This window comes from Danio aesculapii, chromosome 13 (genome assembly GCF_903798145.1).
Source record: "Danio aesculapii chromosome 13, fDanAes4.1, whole genome shotgun sequence".
Taxonomy (NCBI): Eukaryota; Metazoa; Chordata; class Actinopteri; order Cypriniformes; family Danionidae; genus Danio; species Danio aesculapii.
In genome coordinates, this window is record NC_079447.1 from 47,011,696 (window position 1) to 47,034,113 (window position 22,418).

Genomic DNA, 22,418 nt, shown 5'->3' on the forward strand with positions numbered 1-22,418 from the left:
TGAGAGCTGAGCTGCTTATTTTGACTTTCTCAGACATACCAAGGCAAGTGAGCAAAGGTCTATCTTACACACACACTACACTTCATACTAAGTTTTTTTTACTGCAACTGTTGATCAACAGTAAACACTGCTAATTGTACATTTCTCCAACAGGGAAAACGACCAACAATCAAGAATACATAATAATATGGTGCCACATAATAACAAATGTCATTATATTCACAGGAGGGCTAATACTTGTATTTCTTCTTTGGGAATAGTAAAACAGCAAATTATTGCTATATTATAAATAATTTAGAAGTGTATTTTATTTGTACAGTTAGTATATTTAAATGTGCATGAAATATGGTTTCAATTGTTTTAAAAGTAAGTTTTTAAATACTGAAATAGTTGATCTTAAGTTTAGTGTTAGTAGTACTAAAGACAACTTTTAGTACACAACGTACAAAACTAGTTACCTAAAATAGAGCACTTCAAGTGCATTGTGAAGGTGTACTTCTATAAAATGTATTTTAGTGCACTTATTGGGTAGTAGTACTTAATTTAGGTGTACTTACATAGCACATTGGGAAAATCTTAATTATTACACTAACAATATATTTGAAAGTTCGATTTCATTTACACATACGATAACTATGAAAAGGTGTACTAAATTTGTACTATTTTATAGCATTCAAATTATACTTAAGAAATACACATATTTTTGATACCACTGATATTTATATAGATTTTTAGTAAATAGTAATATTTAGTTTACTTTCACAGTTGTAATTACACTACCTGTCAAAAGTTTGGGGTCAGTAGGAGTTTTAAATGGTAAATAAGCAGTACAAACTGCAAAATTGTGAAATGTTATTGCACTATAAAACAACTGTTCAAAAGTAGTTTATAATTTAATAATTTATTTCAGTGATTTTAAAGATGAATTTTCAGCTTCATTACTCCAGTCTCAGAGTCACATGATCCTTCAGAAATCAATCTTATATTAATTATCATTGTTATTATAATTATTTATTATTATTATTATTAATGGTAATAGTAATAAAAGCAATAACGACTGGAGTAATTTAATTTGAAACTACATACAATAAGAAAGCAGTTATTTAAATTTTTAATAAATATGTAACAATTTAACATTTAATAAATGCTACTTTGATGAATAGAATAATTTTCTTTTTAAAAAAATCTGAAAAACCCCAAAAGACCCCAAAGTTTTGACAGGTAGTGTAAGTATTACTTTTAATTATCATATTTTTAGTGTACGTATTTTTTCACTTTAGAAAAAATAAAAAAGATCCTAAAAAAGATTGTACTTAAAGTGTATGTAATTGTATTTCAATATATTTTGTGTACTCTAGTAGACTTTTATTTTCACCTGGGGAGTCAAACCATTAAAAAAAGGAAAAACATTAACCAAATCAACTGTATAGTTGAAGTCATAATTATTAGCCCTCCTGTGAATTTTCTTTACTCTTCAAATATTTCTCAACTGATGTTTAATAGAGCAATTTCTCACAGTATTTACTATAATATTTTCTTCCTCTGGAGAAAGCATTTTTTGTTTTATTTTAGCTAGAATAAAAGCAGTTTTTAATTTTTTCAATATTATAAGGTCAATATTATTAGCTCCCTTAAGCAATATTTGTTTCCACTGTCATACAATGACTTTCCTAATTAACCTAACTTGCCTAATTAACCTAGTTAAGCCTTCAAATGACACTTTAAGCTAAATCCTAACATCTAGTTAAATATTATTTACTGTCATCATGGCAAAGATAAAATAAATCAGTTATTAGAAATGAGTTATTAAAACTATTATGTTTAAAAATGTGTTGGAAAAAAAAATCTCTCCGTTAAACAGAAACTGAGGACAAAAATATACAGGGGGGCTGATAATACTGACTTCAACTACAAGTAGACATCACAGTGAGCATCACCTCTTGATTCTTGCCATCGTGGTTTCAGCCACCAGAACAGACTCCTCATCAGGGAAGAGCTGGATGCCGTTAGGAAACCTGAGGTTCTCCATCATCACATTAACTTCCTTAGTCTCCGTATCATATTCGAGAACGCTGAAACAACCACAAGAGAAACGTTAGACGCTCTACTAATACAGTGTTTCCTATAAAAATAATCAGATGCCAAAATGCACAATAAAAGTGCAAAAAGCCATGAAATGCACAGGAATTGGTCACGACCCAGTTACCGTCCATCTGCTGTGGCTTCCATGATCAGGTGCATGAAGTCTCTGCGCTGCCATCTGCTGCTGGAATCTGTGAAGTACACCTTTTTCCCATCCTGAGTCACATCCAGATCGTTCACAAAGCCCAGACGTCGACCGGCGATCCTCTTCTCCGTGCTCACCAGAGATTTCACCTCACCTGAATACAAAAAAACAGAAACTGCGTGTTGTTGTTTTTTTTGGAGCCTGTCAGATGTGACCACTTAAATCTAAATAATGTGGTATGAAGATGCCTTAGTTCCTGCATTTCTGTTCTATGGAAATTAATAACTACAAGCAGGATTTGCAGCAGGTTTTGTTTTTCAGTTTTTATTTAGAATTTAATTAGAATTATTAGGCTCTATCTGACATTTTTGTCAAAATTGAGTTAGACATATTCTTATTAAATGACAACTTATTTACATTATGGCATGCTTTTTATATTTTTATTTAAAAAACAAATGTTAAACACTTTTTAAACGCAAAAACTTTGAAGCTCAATATCTCAAAATCATTCAGAACGCAGTTAGAACCTCATAGTTCCAAGGTGACGATATACACTAGATACACTAGATACAGACCCCGGGCATGCGTCAATAGCGCCGCCACATTTGTTCAGTGCTCCCAGGACAAAAGTCATTCAACTGCACTAGTCAAGACCAAAGTCAATCTGAAGATGCTGGACTTTTGCGCTGCGTATGGGAGTAGTACTGAGCAAACAAAGAAAACAGCATAAAGGTGGAACATTTAATAGTTAATATTTCGTTTTTTACGATTTTGTATGTTACGAACTTTTGTGCTCAATAAGTACTGATGATAATACAGTCTCTTACTGCACTGATCATAAGGCAAATTAGCAGCAAGTTGCTCTAAATTCTAGCTTATGCTAGTTTTGTTGAATAAAATTACCAAACAATGTAAATGAAATATGACAACAAGATGCTGCAGTGCCAGAATCTATCCGCATACGCTTGACGCAGTATAAATCAGCCTTTACTTGTTATGCGTTACCCCCAACACTGATTATTACCCATTTAGTAAGATGCATACATTATGAAAACAACAATGACATTTTCAAGCACCTTATCCAAAATCGAAGCACTTTTCAAACCTTGAAAACTAAATAAAATTTCACGCATTTTCAAAGATTTCCAGCTCCTGAATAAAATCCTGTAACTGAATATAAGCTGTTGTGGATTGTACCTTCATCATTTTGGTTTGTTGATGCACATATGCATGTTGTGCATGGGTTATTTCTAAACTTTCAACAACTCAACTTATATTTTATACACAATTGACACTGTAACTACAGCCCTTTTTTTATTTGTGTAATTGTAACTTCCATTTATTTTGGGTAAAGGGCTCGGGAAATTATTTGTTTATATTCTTACATTTATCCTGTTATTTATTCATTCAGTCAATTTTCTTCAGCTTAGTCCCTTATTTATCAGAAGTCGCCACAGCAGAATGAACCGCCAAATTATCCAGCATATGTTTTACACAGCGGATGCCCTTCCAGCCGCAACCCAGTACTGGAAAACACCCAACCACACTCTCAATTACACTCATACACTACGGACAATTTTGTTTACCCAATTCACCGATAGCCCATGTCTTTGGACTAGGGCTGTGCAATTAATCGAAAATCCGGTTTCGCTTTTGGCTTCTAACGATTATGAAAACTCATTAATCAAGATAAATGCTTATTCCATCATATACCGCCCCCTTTCCAGTTGTACACATTTGTTGCTTTGCAAAGCTCAGTTCCAGGTGAAAATGACAAAGCATTTGCTGTAATATAACGTTTGCAGCACGACATGCGCATCATTCATTGATGAACGTTCGAATCATTCATATTTTTAGAAGCGTGAAATAGCACATGCTGTTGTGTATACGCACACCGCGCTTAGCCTCGGACAGGCTCAGAGACAAGCAGAGCACATACATCTAACGGCATCTTAATTTGAGCGCTTTAATGGTCAAATACATAAACATTTGTGTCAGAGCGTGGTGTTTAGTGATTATTCATATTAACCCTCATTTGTGTTATAAACAAACAAGTTGAAAATCAAAAGACATGTGAAAGAGAAACCATATCAGAGCCGCACTATTCTTAAAGTGACAGCGCGCAATATTCCTGCTGCCGCCTGTTTTTATTATTAATCAAACATCAAATGGAGAAAATCCCTCACTGCTCTTGACTGAAGGACTTTTGTAGCTGAAGTTTTTTCTTACAGTGAAGATGCTTAAAGCACAGTTTAAACGCAACAGATTTAATAACTCATTTCTAATAGCTGATTTATTTTATCTTTGCTATGATGTAAAGTACATTATATTTAACTAGATATTTTTCAAGATACTAGTATTCAGCTTAAAGTGACATTCAAAGGCTTAATTAGGGTAATTAGGCAAGTCATTGTATAACAGTAGATTCTTCAGCAGACAATCAAAAATATACATTGCTTAAAGGGGCTAATAATATTGACCTTAAAATAGGTCTCAAAACATTTAAAGCTGCTTTTATTCTAGCCAAAATAAAACAAATAAGACTTTCTCCAGAAGAAAAAATATTATAGGAAATACTGTGAAAAATTCCTCTGTTAAACATTGTTTGGGAAATATTTATATATTAAAAAACATTTCACAGGAGGGCGAATAATTTTGACTTCAAACTGATAATAGTTTTGAATAATCGTGATTACAATTATGACCAAAATAATCGTGATTATGATTTTTCCCATAATCGAGCAGCCCTACTTTGGACTGTGGGTGAAACCGGAGCACCCGGAGGAAACTCACGCCAACACAGGGAGAAGATGCAAACTCAACACAGAAATGCCAACTGACCCAGCTGGGACTCGAACCAGTGACCTTCTTGCTGTGAGGTGACAGTGCTCCCCAATAAGCCACCCCGCTGCTTATTTTTTTGTAAAAGTTTAATAAACAAATGATCCTTTTTTTATGGGAGTTGTGCCTTTTTCTATTTGAGTATGTGGATTCTCTTCTGTACCTGTGACAGGATTGACCTCAAACAGTCCCAAATAGGCATCAGCTACAAACAAGGTGCCGTTGGGTCCCACTCGGATTCCCAGAGGACGTCCGCATGTGTGCTCGTGCTCCCGAGAGCCTGCGAATCAGTAAGCACATGTTCAACACTGAAGACAACACCATTGGATCATCACAATTACAGTCAAAATTAGTCATTTGAATTCTCATTACAATATTTCACAAGTGCTGTTTAATAACATAAATCATATTTTGCTAGTATTCTGCGAGAATAAATTTTATAAGGGGTTTAAACACCGTTGTGTGGCAACAGTCTGAATATAATCAGCTTCTAATGGTAAAAATGTATTAATTTAAATTTTTATAACCACACTTATAAGAACAGTCTGCAGATTGACACTTTGATTGACATTCTGCTTTTGTACGTGTCATCAGAGGGGAAAGCCCCGCCCATTAGTGACAATCTCCTCATTAGCATAGAACATTAGTCTTGTTTTTGAATCTGCCACTAAGCTGACACACAGGCATTTGTAGCTCCGCCCTCTTTTAAAGAGCACTTTAATCGCATTTGAATTTAAAGGGACAGCCACCAAAATGGCACAATTAGGATCAAAGCCTGAAAGGGGAAGTTTCAAAGAGTTATAAATCATCATTTGTGTGGTATTTTGAGCTGAAACTTCACATACACACTATAGGGACATCAGAGAATTATTTTACATCTAGTAAAAAGGGGCATAATAGGACCCCTTCAAAGTGAAATTTAAAGCCGTATCTAGGCAATTTAATTATGTTAAGTGTTTTTTCTGTATCAATCAAAAAAAATATATATTTATTTTGACATAAAAAATTCCAGCCAAACTAAACTAAATAAGACTTTCTCCAGAAAGAGAGATAATGTTAAAATAATATTCACATTTCCTTACTCTCTTAAACATCAATATCTGAAAAAAAAAAGAAAATTCCCTAATAAATTTGCTTTTAACTGTTCATCTAATGAACATGGTTTCTGCAGGTTTTACAAAGTCAAATTTAAGACCTTTTAAGACCATTATGCAGACTTATACAGGACGAAACACTAAGAATTTTGTCTAATAGCCTGGCTGGTCCCACAAAAAATATTATCATTTTTATCATATTTACTTGCCCCATTCAACACTTTCTAATTAGCTATTTTTTAGCCACATATTTTAATTAATGTGTCAAACAATCAAACCCTAGATGTATACATAAACATTTTTCTTAACATAACTTTTTTTCATCGCCTTCTTCTTCTTCAAAAAATAAAATAAATAAAAAACCTAAATATATTGTTAAATAGAGTTATAGAATTTAGTTAAAAGTTTTTTTTAGATGGGTTGTTGGTGATAGGCTGGGTAGCTTTGCATGGACATAGGAAAATTAAGACCTGACCTGTTTAAAATGATTTAGACCCGTTTAAAACAATTTAAGACCTACAAGACGTTATTTTAGTCAATTTAACAGGGTTCATACACATTTTTACTACTACAATTACATGATTTTTCCATGACTTTTTCAGGACATTCAAGTAAATTTTCATGACCTAATGTTTAATGTAATGTCTATGTATACATGGTAAATAAAAAATAAAAAAAACAGTGCATGTTTAAATGTATTATAGCATATCATAAAACACAACAATCTATTTAGTAAGAATTTATTTTTTATATCTATTGTATGTAAGATTTATTTAGATAATGCTTACACATGGCGGTCCTTTCCCGCTGTGCCACCTCTGAAATTGAGACTAAGCTGAAGGAAAATTAATGAATGAATGTTTACACAGCATTCATAATCTGAGATCATGTTTTCGGCCAAAGAAAGAAAAGAAGTAAAGACAACTAACCCATATTCAAGTTTACAGATAATTGTTAAACTAATTTCCATGACTTTTCCAAAACTTTGTGGGTTTTTCTGTTTTTCTAAAACTTTTCCAGGCCTAGAAAATGCCATGTCAAAATTCAATGGTTTTCCATGACCAAATGAACCCTGATTTAAGAGCTTTTAAGGCCTTAATTTTAGTTTTTGAAATTTAAGACACCGCCTGATCTAATAGCCCGTTTCCACTGAGTGGTACGGTACGGTTCAGTTTGATATGCTTTTATGGCTGTTTCCACTGTCAAAAGGCAAACCAAACCGTACCATACCACTTGTTCGGCACTCTTTCGAAAGGGTACCAAACACGAGAAAGGGTACCAAAAGGCGGAGCTAGACGTGCAGCTGAACGCTATTGGTTTACAGAGAGGCGTCATTCGCTTACGCAACAAGCCAGAATGAAAACAAAAAAAACCGTCATGTTTGAAATAAACAGCGAGAGATTATAGCGGAATTATAAATACACATAATAACGAGCCATGGTCGATCTGGGCTCAAAAAAACCTTGTCGTCGTCTTGATGAACAGCCACAAAGCCAAGAAGAAGAGCAGATTGACCCTGTGCCCCGTAGTTTTTTACGAGGCAGTCCGAGGCGCGAGCGGTTTCGCTTTCTTGCTAGCGCTCGTGCGCGTCTAACATTATATCTGAAATAACTTCTTGAGCTGATGATAATAACCTGCGCTTGATTATTGCATGCTTTTAAAACCTGATCCTGTCAGACACTGACAAACGCGAGAGTGAAGCGTGAAGAAACAAAGGAGAAGCCGGAAAAAAAGGAGCACATTATTTTTCAGCAAACATGAACAAAATGCCATGTATAACTAACTTATTATCTTCACCTTTTGGACTAATATGAACTCATAATGATGGAATTACTGTCTAACAGAGGCTACATGTGCTGCTGAAGATTACAGACACAGATGAGAGGTTTGCACTGTGGGCTATAATTTGTGTTGTTTTTGAACCTAAATAAGTACTAAATGTATGCTGTGTGTAGTTCTTCTGTAATTGGTAACATATCAGAGACTGTAGAGGGTTGTATGTGTTTATATATGTTCATTTATTTAGTTATTTAATATAATTACAGATGTTACAGTGGGCTGTTTCGCACTGTCATTGATCTGCAGTTATAATCAACTCATGTTCATTGAAAAGTTAGTAATAAACATTTCTACACAAGTATTTATATGTATGAAGCATCTGTTTTGTGAGAAGTGCTTCTCATATGATATGTAAGTGACTCGTACAGCTTTATTGTAGACATTTCCTTGAGCGAGAATGACGTCGAGTGAAACTTTCTGTCATACACCACGCCCACCAAAAGGGTACCCTTGTTAGTGGAAACGCAAGCCTGATAAAGGTGACCCGTACCAAACCGAACCGTACCAGTCAGTGGAAACGAGCCAGAAGTAGCTCAAGTATTCTACAAACTGCTTTAGGTAGGAACAAATTGCTTTAGGTAGTCAACAGTTTAAAATTCTGAGCACATTTTATGTTTGTTTTAACTGTGTCAGCAGTTTACAGCATGGCCAAGCTGGGGGAGGGATGCATATATAAACATTTTCAAACATCTCAACATACAGATTTAACATTATATTACAGAATGTAGATTAAACAAATCAAACAAGATACAAATATATGTAATCATCATAATATTAGAAGGATTGTCAGTACGGTTTATATTTAAAAGATAATAATAAAATAATGTACACTTTTAGGTATTTATTAACATACATTGCATTGACAGATGATAAATGAAATCTATCATTCATTAAAAGTATAAAACAATCATTCATTAATTTATCTATAGACTACTCTCCTACATGCACACTTTTTGACATTTCAGCATCTTGTGCATATTGAAACCATTTCCAGCAGAGACTGTATGATTTTAAAACCCATCTTTTCAAACTGAGGACATCTGAAATACTCAAACACAAGTACTGTGTTACACACAGTGAAAACATTTTGAATAGTTAAAGCGAAAACATGCTGCGTTAAAAGACTTCTGAACCTTTTAAAATGTTTTCATCTTTTGTAGTAGTTGTGTTTGAGTCCCTCAATTGTCCTCAGTGTGAAAAGATGACTGTTGGAAAGAGTTCAAATATGCAGTAGCCTGGACATTTTAACAGCTCAGCAAGTGGCACACTGTATTAGGCATCAAGCTTATGTAAACATTTAAACGCACAGGGTCATTTTTATTAATTTCATTAATAATTTGGTCTTATAATTTGGCAAATGTAAACACTTATGTGAAAATCCCTTATCACAGTGCTAAATAAGAATAAATCTTTATTTTGCTAAAAGTATACATAGTGAAATGTTTATGTATATAAAGCATTTATGCGTGTTAATATAATATGAACACTATTTACCAGAGAGAATATTTTTTAAAGACATTTTTAAACATAATAGTTTAAATAATACATTTTTAATAACTATCTTTGATCTCAGCTATTATTACAGTACATAATAATTTACTAGTTATTTTGCAAGATACTAGTATTCAGCTTAAGGCTGATTTATACTTCTGCATTAAGCGCACGCGTATGCTACGGCGCAGCCTACGCGTGGACGCATAGCCCCTCGCCGTCGCTGATGCGCACCACTCAAAAAATTTAATGCATACGCGTAGCGCAAGCTCTGTGATTGGTCAGCTTGGTAGCGCTGACGAGTGTGGGCGAGGGTGAGAGCCCCGCGAGCGTGATGCAGCGAGTGTTGACAAGTGTGGAATCCTGTGAAGGAGCTCCGGATGGAGATTGCTTATTGTGTTTACCTTATGATTAAAGTTGTTGCATGTCCGCCGGTTCCCCCCTCAAAATGAGCGAATTTGAGCCACTTGTACATTAAGAAAGCGATCAGAAAAAACAAAACACCAGCGAAGGAACTCGACACAGAAACAGACACCTACTGCCAGCTAGCATTCGGAAGTGTATTGCAGAGCAACAGAAACAGCGCGGAGAAGTATTAATGCACCGCTACGTGCAAGGCTTGTGCCGTAGGTCACGCTGATCACTTGACGCAGGAGTATAAACCAGGCTTTAGGGTGCTTAGGGTGTGGTTCGGTTCATTTGGTCCAGACCAAGGGCAACAAATTATACACTGCAGCATTTTACTGCTGTTTTGGACCCTTTTCACACCACATTGATTGCTTTGGTCTGAACCAGTTGAAAAGAACCAAAATGCATTCATGTAGCAAAATCCACATCACTCATTGGCCAGATGTTATTGAACGCGTTTCCTAAACTGCTTTTCTATTGGTCAGAATTAACATGCGGGAAAATGCCAATGAAACTCCCACAAGTAAACAAACCGGCAGACACAAAATGTCGCTTTTTACTTTGGAGGGACGACTGTGCTGACTGATTGTATCCCTGGTGATAGTATACTATATAGTTTGTATACATCACTTTAGACAAACTATACATTTTGAGAATGAAGCGCGGCTGGAAAACAATGTCTTGATACACTGACATGCAAATGCGCATCACAAGTCACTTAAGGAGGAGGCGTGAAATAATTTAGCTGAACTGTGACATGGTCATCTTCCGGAAATATTACCAACGATCCATCAGTTAATGTCCCCCCCCTTCTCTCTCTCTCTCTGTGTGTTTAAAATTGTTGGTAAAGCTCCGTCAACAAATATTTTTCCTCCACATCCTATAATGCACAGTGTATCGGACTACGGCAGCTGAATTAGTCCAGTAAGGCACAGTACTTTTTGCGGTTGGGTCTGTTCTAGTTCGGATCATATTCTTACCACAAACGAACCACTCCAGGGTTCGTCTGAAAGCGTACCAAGATCACCTCTTCAAGTAGGTCTTGGTACCCTTTTTGTGGTCCGCTTTTGGTGCGCACTTGAGTGCAATTGCTACATTCACACCTGCCCAAACGAACCGCACCAAGAGGGAAAACGAACTCTAGTGGGATTCAACCGAACTACATAAGGCAGGTGTGAAAAAACCTTAAAGAGCAATTTAAAGGCTTAATTAGGTTAAATAGGCAATTTAGGCTAATAATATTTACCTTAAGATAACAAAACAAGAATAATAATAATAACTGCGGTTTTTCTAAGCAAATTAAAAGAAATGTTGTCTTCAGAAGAAACAATATAATAATAAATACTGTGATAAACGTTCATTGGTCTGTTGAATATCACTTGGGAAATATTAAAAACTAATACAAATTATTTAGAAAAAAAAATTATAATTCCATTGATATCTAGCTGGGGTCTATTAGTTACATTAAGATTAAAACAGTTACGGAGTAATTTGTAAAGACTCGTGGCCTTGTGCAACAAACCTACAAACCCAAGCAAACAACAAAGTTTACTAATGTTGACATACCCAACACTATGTTTGAGGAAACAATCCAGAAATCTCAGGTTTCTTACCACATGGTGGCTTGCCAATTGTTGCTAATACATGAATGTTCCTTCCCTCTATTTTGACTATCTTTCCATCAGCCGTCCCAGTGTAGAAAACATCTAAAACAACATGAACAAATCAGAGACATTTACACACTGTCATTAAAGCAAACTGGGGACATATTACATTTACAAATTTATATAAATACACATTTCATTACTTCAAGTTAAAAATGTTATTCATGCTGACACCGAAATAAATTAAAATGTAATTATTCTCACTCTTTAAATAAAACTAAAATAATAAGTGATTATCTCTGCATTTTTAAAATCCTTATACTTTGTTATAGGAGTAATTCCAGAATTGCAGGTACATTTTGGATCTCCTTGATTACCCTCAAATTAATTAAACCCAAAATATATTTAATTACACAGTACCAAATAACACATTATATCAAGTTATCTGTAAAAGCAATGTTTGTATGTGTGTTTAGGGACATTTGGTCTTGAAAAGACAAAATATTAACTTAAAGACTACAATTTGTGTGTGTGTGTGTGCGTGTGTGTGTGTGTGTTGTTGTTGTTTACTGTAATAAGTTAAACACAGATTTGCATAAAACATATTTTTGTGTTATTTAAATTTCACAAATAAAAAAAAAATACATTGTGTCTTTCACTGCTGTCTGGTCAACTCAATTACATCATTTATAAAAAGACATCGATAGACATAGATAGAAAAACATCTGGTTTTCTCCAAGTGATGTCACTTTCTCTGGTGGCAAACTCTGGAAGTTATTTCATTATTAAGACTTTCTCAAGAAGATTTTTTATAATGTTAACCTTTCCTTACTCTGTAAAAGATCAATATCTGAAAAAAAAGAAAAATTTCACTAATAATTGTGCCTTTAACTGAATATCTAATCAATGTGACATGTATTCTACAACTCTACTGTTGTTAAATAATTGGATGGAACAAATTGCTTTAGGCAGTCAACAGTTACATATTCTGAGCACATTTTATGTTTGTTTTAACAATGTCAGCAGTTTACAGCACAGCTTGAGGGGGGGAGGGACGCATATATCAACATTAAACATCAAACATCTATAAAAAAATGTAACATTATATTACAGAATGCACAATAAACAAATCAAATGATATAAAAAAATCTATTGAATCATTATTATATCAGTATATCATGTAAGTATTTGTCAGTAAGGTTTATATTAAAAACAAAAATTAAAAATTACATAATAATATATTTCAATGTAGGGCTTCAATAACATACATTCCATTGACACACATGAAATAAACTAAGCGATATCGAAAATAAAAGACAAACTCGTTTAGCAAAAAAAAAAAAAAAAAAACAGCATAATATTATTTATTTATTGATTTACTTTGATTTTGGAGCACCTTTTGATTACTGAAACCATTTCAAGCAGTGACATCTTTATCATCATTATTAAAAACGAAAAATAGTTAATTAAACAGTACCGAATAACACAAATAACATAATGATATCTCAAAGCAGGGAAACCCTGGAAGATATTTCATTATTTTGACTTATTATTTGTAATGTTAGGAATACACCAACAGCTGAATAGTTTATTTGTCAGCTCTGTTACTGTGATATTTCAGTGAAATTCTCATTCACTTTTTAAAACAATAATAATATTTAAATGCATACAATGGTGTTCTAGACATGCCATGAGGTTAGCATCCTGAGCTAAAGCACAAAATGGTGGAAAACGTCAACTGTTTTTTTTTCAACTCTGTTATTGTCAACACTGCTTTTCTGGTTTTTGTCAACACTGGTTTTGTGGTTGTCAACCCTGGTTTTTATGAAGTCTGGTTTTCATCAACCCTGCTTTTCGTCAACCCTGTTATTGCTCAACCCTGGTTTTCATCAACCCTGGTTTTCTTTTTTCGTCAACCCTGGTTTTCTTCAACTCTGGTCCTCTGCTTTTTGTCAACACTGGTTTTCGTCAACCCTGATTTTCATTAACCCTGCTTTTTGTTGACCCTGGTTTTCTGTTTTTCGTCGACCCTGCTATTTCTCAACCCTGTTGTTCCTCAAACCTGGATTTCGTCAACCCTATTATTTGTCAACCCTGGTTTTCGTCAACCCTGATCTTCCTCAATCCTGGTTTTCATCAACCCTGCTTTTTGTCAACCCTGCTTTTCATCAACCCTGCTTTTCTTCACCCCTTTTATTCCTCAACCCTGTCATTTGTCAACCCTGGTTTTTGTCAACCCTATTATTGGTCAACCCTGTTATTCGTCAACCCTGTTATTCCTCAACCCTGTTATACCTCAACCCTGTTATTCCTCGATCCTGGTTTTGTCAACCCTGTTATTCCTCAATCCTGTTATTCCTCAACCCTGTTATTCGTCAACCCTGTTATTCCTCAACCCTGTTATTCCTCAATCCTGTTATTCCTCAACCCTGTTATTCGTCAACCCTGTTATTCCTCAACCCTGTTATTCCTCAACCCTGTTATTCGTCAACCCTGTTATTCGTCAACCCTGTTATTCCTCAACCCTGTTATTCCTCAACCCTGTTATTCCTCAACCCTGTTATTCCTCAACCCTGGTTTTTGTCAACCCTGTTATTCCTCAACCCTGTTATTCGTCAACCCTGTTATTCGTCAACCCTGTTATTCCTCAACCCTGTTATTCCTCAACCCTGTTATTCCTCAACCCTGTTATTCCTCAACCCTGTTATTTGTCAACCCTGTTATTCCTCAACCCTGTTGTTCCTCAACCCTGTTATTCCTCAACCCTGTTATTTGTCAACCCTGTTATTCCTCAACCCTGTTGTTGGTTAAAAAGTTTGACAAAATTTAACAAGTAGTAACAGAACCAAATGTTTCCATCACATTTAAGCATTTAGCATCTTTTTTCATTAATAATGGATTCAGTACTCTTTATTGTGTCATTCCAATTTAAGAAAAATGAATGGGAAATGCTTGAAATATACAGTTGAAGTGATAATTATTAGCCCCCTGATTTATTAGCTTTCTGTATATTTTTTCCCCAATTTCGGTTTAACACATTTCTAAACATAGTTTTAATAACCAATTTTTAATAACTGATTTCCTTGATATTTGCCATGATGACAGTACACAATATTTTACTAGATTTTTTTTCAAGACACTTGTATTTAGCTTAAAGTGCTATTTTAAGGCTTAACTAGGTTAACCAGGCAAGTAAGACATCATTTGAGAAATATTTGAAAAAGAATAAAAAAAAAAAATAATAATAATAATAAATAAATAAATAAATAAATAAATAAATAAATAAATAATTAAAAATCACAAGAGGTTGAATTCGACAGCTGATTTAGACTTCAACTGTACCTACAATCCTGGAATGAGCTATAAATTTGTTATATAGCTATTATTACATTACATTCAATAAAACAATAGCTTAGCATACATTCAGTGAAGTAAACGTTCAGCTGTTTTGGCAGCACAAGCACAGTCTATCCCACAGTGTCAAACAGCTGGGACAAACTAGGTGAAAGTTCGACAGTTGCCTGCATTGTGTTGTAAATACTGACCTCCAATATTGGCAAGGGATTCTGGGCCAACAAGCCGCTCCTCAAACAGTCGCTCAGCCTGCCTGAGTTTCAAGTTGGGCTCATAACAGCCAGTCATAAGAGGTGGTTCATTAAGACTAATAATTAAACAGAAGAGAGAGAGAGAGAGAGAGAAAAAACAAAGAAGAGCGTTAGTCAAGTGTCATGTTCATTACAGTTGAGAAGATGTTCTGCACTGAAGCAAAAGCCAATCTTATGGAGAACCGCTGGAGGAGATGAAGTGCCCTACATATCAACTCCAGAGCCATCAATTATTAACTATTGTCAGAAGTAAAAGAAAACGAGAAAGCGCACTGGGACTAGGCTTAAGCGAAAGATTTATATTGGACCTTGCAGTGACTCAAGAACATTGTAGCAGCAGATCAGAAACAAAAAGATAAAGAATTATGAAATAGCTTTTCCATTCAGATCACTGGAGTCCCGATTTTCCATGATTTGCCTTCTGTGAAACACATAAGTACACTACCTGACAAAAGTCTTGTTGTTGATCCCAGTTGTAAGAGCAACAAATAATAACTTGACTCCTAGTTGATCATTTGCAAAACTGGCAGAAGGTGGATTTTTCTGATGAATCATCTGTTGAACTGCATCCCAATCATCACAAATATTGCAGAAGATCTACTGGAACCCACATGGACCCAAGATTCTCATAGAATCAGTCAAGTTTGGTGAAGGAAAAATCATGGTTGGGGGTCACATTCAGTATGGGGGCGTGCGAGAGATCTGCAAAGTGGACGGCAACATCAGCAGCCTGAGGTATCAAGACATTTGTGCTGCCCATTACATTACAAACCACAGGAGAGGGCAAATTCTTCAGTAGGATAGCGCTCCTTCTCATACTTCAACCTCCACATCAAAGTTCCTAAAAGCAAGGAAGGTCAATGTGCTCCAGGATTGGCCAGCCCAGTCACTAGACATGGACATTATTGAGCATGTCTGGGGTAAGATGAAGGAGGAGCCACTGAAGATGAATCTAAATAATCTTGATGAATTCTGAGAGTCCTGCAAGAACGCTTTCTTTGCCATTACAGATGATTTTATTATTAAGTTATTTGAGTCATTGCAGAGATGTATGGATGCAGTCCTTCAAGCTAATGGGAGTCATACACAATATTCATTCTACATCCACTGCAGCATGACTTTATATTCTATACTGTACATTATTTCTGTTAAGTGACAAGACTTTTGTCTAAGCAAAATCAGACCTTACTGTACTAATTAAATAATTCAAAATCATATTTTATTATTATATTTTATGGTAAAATAAACGTAATCTAGAGACCTTTGCCTTTCATATAAGCCACTTCTGATACCAAATAATCAACTAGAAGTCACGTTATTACTTGCTGTTCCTAAAACCTGGACAGGCGACAAGACTTTTGTCAGGTAGTGTATATCTAAAGCCTGGTTTATACTTCTGCGTCAGGTGATCGGCGTGACACACGGCGCATGCAACGTGCATAGCTGTGCATTTATACTTCTGCGTGCTGTTCCTGTTGCTCTGCAATAACACTGCCGAAACCCTAGTTGGAGCGACGCTTATGTTCCTCCGTGTCGAGGTTCTTCGCTGGTGTTTTGTTTTTTCTGAACGCTTCCTTAAAATGCACAAGTGTTTCAAACTCGCTCATCTTGAGGCAGGAACCGGCGGACGTGCAACAACTTTAATCATAAAATAAACACAAACAAAACTTTTCATCTGGAGCTCCTCCACGGGACTCCACACTTGTAAACACTCGCTCCAACGGACACACGCGGCTCTCGGTCCCGCCCACACTCGTCAGCACTACCAAGCCGACCAATCACAGAGCTTGCCCTACGCATCGTTGCGACGTGTAGTTACATTTTTTGAGAGGTGCGTGTCAGTGACAGGCATGATTTGCAAATAGGCTTTTGCTTAATAATAATAATAATAAACACTTTCACAACATTATGCTACACTGTAAAAAATGCTGGGTTCTACACAATTCCTTCATGTTGTCATAATACAAATAGATTAATTTAATTAAATTTAAATGGATCGAACATGAAAAAATTAAGTTAAAAAAATGAACTTAAGAACTGTGCTGTTTTAGCTCATTTTAAATAAGCAGTTTAAAAGCACCAAAAGTCATTTTTGAGTACAAGTTTGACTTCTATTTTGGACAACCATATCGAGCGCCGAAAACGGAGCGTCTTGAAAACGCTGGAGAGGCCGTTTGATTCTAAAACGTTGCTGCTCTGTGTCAGCGTGGATGGGGGAAAACGGAGACGGGGCTGCAGATGTTCGCCTGTATGATTGGGGCTTTTTTCCTCAATATTAAGCAGCCTACACACAGTTCAGTCTTACATCCTTTCCTTGTAATTGAGATATGGAATATGATATGATATCTGATATGGAGAATAAACTCCCGAGGACACGTGAGGTGAATCTTCAAAGGGAACGGTGTACTTTATAACCTTATTCACATCATCCGGGCTACGTTGTTTCACTATCTTAACAATAAAATGAAAACATGATATGAGGAACTGCCTATTTTCATTTTGATATTAGCAACTTAACAGACAGCAGAAATGTTTAGGCGTCGTGTAGCTGCATATTAATATGAGCGTCATCTTCACTGTGTGCATATTTATAACAAACCGGAGCCTTTAACATTACTGCCTCCTTTCATTTTCAATGAAAATAGGAAACAAACCCACTCTTTTGCTGAATATCAGTTTTTATAAGCAATAATGGCCACTCTAAAAGTATACCACACAACAAGTTTTTACATTATAGAAAATAAAGGCAAGCAATCAGTCAAATATACAGAATGTACATAGTTACATTATTTATTAACTTATCTTTGCGCTCAGACAAAACAAGTTACCTTAGAACAATTAAAAAGACCAAAGTCTGGAAATATGTCGTTAGATATAGACAACAAGATGAATTAAATATCACGTTTAACAAATATAGTAAGATTAGATCCAGCGGTAGATCCTTGATGAACAGTCTGAAGACCACAGCTCTCATATGGGTAGATATCCTGCAGCGCATGCCAGAGTGCGTGTGGTCACGTGATGTGCGTTTTGAGCGGTGTAATGTAGACGGAGAGCTGTTCAGAAACGCTGGATGAAACGCTAGTGTGATGCGGATTGTTTTCATTCTAAAATGCCATTTTCAAACTAACACATACTAGTGTAAACGGGGCCTAAGTGGTATTTTAAATGTAGAGTTTCAGGATGCACAAATGAACACTGCAGACCTTTTTCGAAGCCACTTCTGTTGACATTTTCAGTTATTCACACAGATAACATTGGTTCTGTTTTGAATCTGTTTGAATCTCTTATTTAAATTTAAAGCGACATTCAAACGACACAATTGGGATCATCGCCTAAAAGGGGCAGTTACGAAGAGTTATAAAACATTATTTGTTGTATATTTTTGATTTAAAAAATGTACAACTCTTCCTGGTGGCTCCATTTTTTAAAATATCCATCAAATTATAATATAATATATAATATATAAATTATAAAAATGTTGTCTAATGGAACTTAATCTTCTACATTCCAACAAAATATGTTTGATGGTACGAGCAGTCTGGCAGTTATTACATTTAGGTGATTCTTCGTTATTTAATAAATATGAATGTGTCCACATAGAATGTCCAATTCGACATCTGGTATAGACCGTCTGATCATACCTGGTCTCAAAATTATAATTTGCTAAACGTCTTTCATTTCTTTTCGGGTTAATTTCATATAATTTGTTGTTGATGCAGTTGTCCCATTCTCTTTGCCATGTTTCGTTTATGTTTAATTTGATGGTGGGTTTCAAGTCCTCAGGAGGAATTAAACATTCGGTCACATTCAAGGAGATAGCCTTTTTTTGCAGTTTCATCTGCCAGTTCAGCCAGGAACTATGTTTCTAACTACAGCTCCAGAGGTGAAGTTGCAAGTGCATAAGTTTGCGACACAGTTCACGAATGCTCATAGGAACGACGGATTTGGGAAACGTCAAATCAATTAACGGTGTTTGTAACGACGGAACTTGCAACCTTAGTTGACTAATGATGGTTTTCAGAAACGCACCCCTGGTCGGGTCCAGATTTGCAGACCTCCAGTGTGAATGACACAGAATGTGTGTTGCGTTTGTTGTGAAAACAAGAAGTTTGTCTCAATTGCATCTCCTGCATTCGCCATCAACCCAGCTATGCTGACCAATCAGAAAGGAGAAAAGAGCGTGAAAATCTTCACCCTGGCCAGTTTTGAGAAAGCTTGGGTTTCAGTCACCTGACAGTGCATTTTCATGTGGACAAACACTATAGGAAAACATGCAGTTTTGAAAACACCTGTGTTCGTGTGGACAGGGCCCGAGGCTGACCCTTTAAAAAGACCAAACCTGCCACACCCTAAAAGCAGCATACTTTCAGAAAGAAGTCTTCTTTTGGATTGTAACATTTCACAGGAAGGTATTTTGGGGATTTCGCAATAAAATACAACTGGCATATAGTAAGAGAACAAACAGTAAGACCAATTACTATGATTCAATACATGTGAGCAATGTTGTATGACACAATGTCTCAACTCTATTCTCTCTGTAACCCACTGCTCATAGTTCATTTCACACACCAACTTACACAACATCAAGCATGCGTGTGCAATATCCTGCTGTATTTGCTTTTCTCCTAAATAAATCAAAGATAAGAGTAACTATTAAAATATGACTACTACGCAGCTATGGAGTTTAAAGTTATGGGTTGTACTTCTGGTTTAGGGAACTTCCATTCAAAATAACAAACAAATCTCTTTAAATAACAAGCAATATTAATAACCCACATGCATGATAAAACTGACGTTTGGATTTGTGCTTCATTATGAATATCGACTCGCTATTAGTGATGAGTTGTTCTTGAATGATTTGTTCATTTTGAACAAATCTTTTATGAGACTCGAGAACGGTGAGTTCTCTCAGAGAGTGATTCATTCATTCGTACATGCGTACATTTGTGCAGGTGGAGGAGAAGAGTAGTTTATTTTTCCGAGTCCTCTATCGGGTTTGAGTCGTTCGTTCATCACATGAAATACAGAAGCCAATCATATGCATTTAGAGCCAGAAAAAGATTTGATCTATTCATTTCTTCGGTTCTGAGTCATCTCTCTTATCTTGCGGTCACGCATGAACGAACGACTCACAAACCCGAAGACACAAAAGGTGAACTAATCATGATCAAAATAATCAAAATATCTTCCTTAATGATAGAAACAAACCCATAAATGTTTGGACCCACCAGAGGGAGGGTAAATAGTGAGTAAATGTTAGTTTTTGGGTGAACAACCCCTTTAAACTCACCTGAAGACTTCCGGCTGGATGGGAGATTCCAGCACAAAAACGACCACCAGCAGAGGGAAGAGAAGAAAAGCCACCAGGGTCAGTAAAGTCACACGGAACACCTTCCCGCTGTAAGTGCTGCAAAACACACACACACACACACACACACACACACACACACACACACACACACACACACACACACACACACGCACACACACACACGCACACACACACACACACACACACACACACACACACACACACACACACACACACACACACACACACAGAGAGAGAGAGAAGTCATGCTTTTACACATTATTCCACATTAATTAAACCGATCGTCAAGAAATTTTAAATGACAAATGAATGAATGTGTGGAACAGAGCAAAGAAAAGCAGGCTCATAGACAGGAGGGGTTCGGGTGGTTCGAAAGACCCACCCCCCTTCTGACAAGGTCCAGAATTTGACCCCTAAATGAGCTCATTTGTCCCATTTTTGACTGTTTGCCATCATAAATTGGGAAAATAACCAATAGAAGAAGGCTTTACAAACAATAAGCAATAAAATAACCAATAAAAGGCAGCTTTTATTATTTAAATAGACAAATTCTGACTGAGGAAATGAGCTGGCCAGTTTGTTATTTGCCTTTAGGCTACAGTTTTTAATTTTAAACATTTTTTTTTACAGATTCCTTTTTTTGTTTGTTTGTTTGTTTTTAAAGATGGATGATAATAAATTAGCATTTAAAAATAAGTCTTTTTATTCATATTTCTAAAATTCTAATCTCATTACATCATATATAAAACTGTAACAACTTGTAAATAAACACATTTTGTAAACAAAAATTAATATGATAAGCACTTTGACAAAAATGTAGGAGTATTTTTGTTGCATCAAAATGTGTGGTAATGATAACCATCCGACAAGCTAACCCAGCACAAATTTGTGCTTAAAATGTCACTAAAATGCAATATTTAAACCGCGAATATCTGCAAATATCTGCAAAAAAGAACCACCTTTTTAATAGACTGGCTACGAACCTGGAAAGTGTCTCACCTTGTGGCTTTATACTGGGGTTCGTGGGTTTCGTCTGTGATTACGTGAGGTCTGTTCAACCTCCTGAACCGCAGTCCCTCGGGCTCATTCATTCTGTTGTTAGGTCGACTTTCTCTCTATTCCTTCCGTTTCACTGAAACGTTCACGAGCACATAAGGATGAACTGCACTGGTCCAACAAACGTCAAATCGATTCAGTACATCCCAAAGCCAGCGCAGTTCATATGCAAGAGACCCACGCGCGCGCGCTCCCGAGTCCCGACAACACCGACGTGTGAAGCCAGAAACGAAGAGAAACGCCTTCACATCATTGTCATTTTTCCAAAATAAAAGTCTTTAACTGCGGAAATATATTAACTAGGCATCAAAGTGATTAAAATAACAACATAAAGCAAATTTAGCGGCCGATAAACAAAATTTAAATCAAGTGGTCACACTTACAGTCACATAACCAAACATTGCAAAAACTAACATTTTATCAGAGTATGTATTAATGTTAGGTAATAAAAATACGGTTGTTTGGTTTCTTGTTAACTCAGTGTTTCTCAACCACGTTCCTGGAGGACCTCCAGCTCTGCACATTTTCCGTGTCTCCTTAGCCAAACACACCTAATTCAGATCATCAGCTTATTAACAGAGACTGAAAAACCTGTAATGGGTGTGACAGACAAGGGAGACTTCCAAAACATGCAGTGTTGGTGGGCCTCCAGGAACGTGGTTGAGAAACACTGCGATTAACAAACAATAACAAGCACAACTTTGGATTTTAATAATGCATTAGTAAATGTTGAATGATGATTAATAAATGATGTACAAGTATTGTTTATTCTTAGTTCCTGTCTGTAAATACATAACATTAACAAATAAAACCTTACTGTAAAGTTTGACCAACTGCTTAAACTGATTATTTTGGAGTGCTCGTTTCGTTCATGTCGTCTGTTTAGAAAAAAACAACAACAATTCATTAATTCATTTA

General features: G+C 35.8%; 1 protein-coding gene across 1 annotated transcript in view; it reads right to left on the bottom strand.

The window, feature by feature from the left end:
- apmap (adipocyte plasma membrane associated protein) overlaps positions 1 to 21,704 on the bottom strand; it is a 28,486-nt gene extending 6,782 nt beyond the window's left edge. Inside the window, exons 1-7 of the mRNA XM_056470694.1 lie at positions 21,444 to 21,704; positions 20,403 to 20,519; positions 15,050 to 15,165; positions 11,514 to 11,606; positions 5,232 to 5,348; positions 2,207 to 2,381; positions 1,938 to 2,072 (exon numbers count right to left, since the gene is read on the bottom strand). Of these exons, the coding sequence (XP_056326669.1) occupies positions 1,938 to 2,072; positions 2,207 to 2,381; positions 5,232 to 5,348; positions 11,514 to 11,606; positions 15,050 to 15,165; positions 20,403 to 20,519; positions 21,444 to 21,535 (845 nt within the window). The 5' untranslated portion in view covers positions 21,536 to 21,704. The remainder of the gene's footprint in view (positions 1 to 1,937; positions 2,073 to 2,206; positions 2,382 to 5,231; positions 5,349 to 11,513; positions 11,607 to 15,049; positions 15,166 to 20,402; positions 20,520 to 21,443) is intronic.
- Between the last annotated feature and the right edge of the window lie 714 nt (positions 21,705 to 22,418).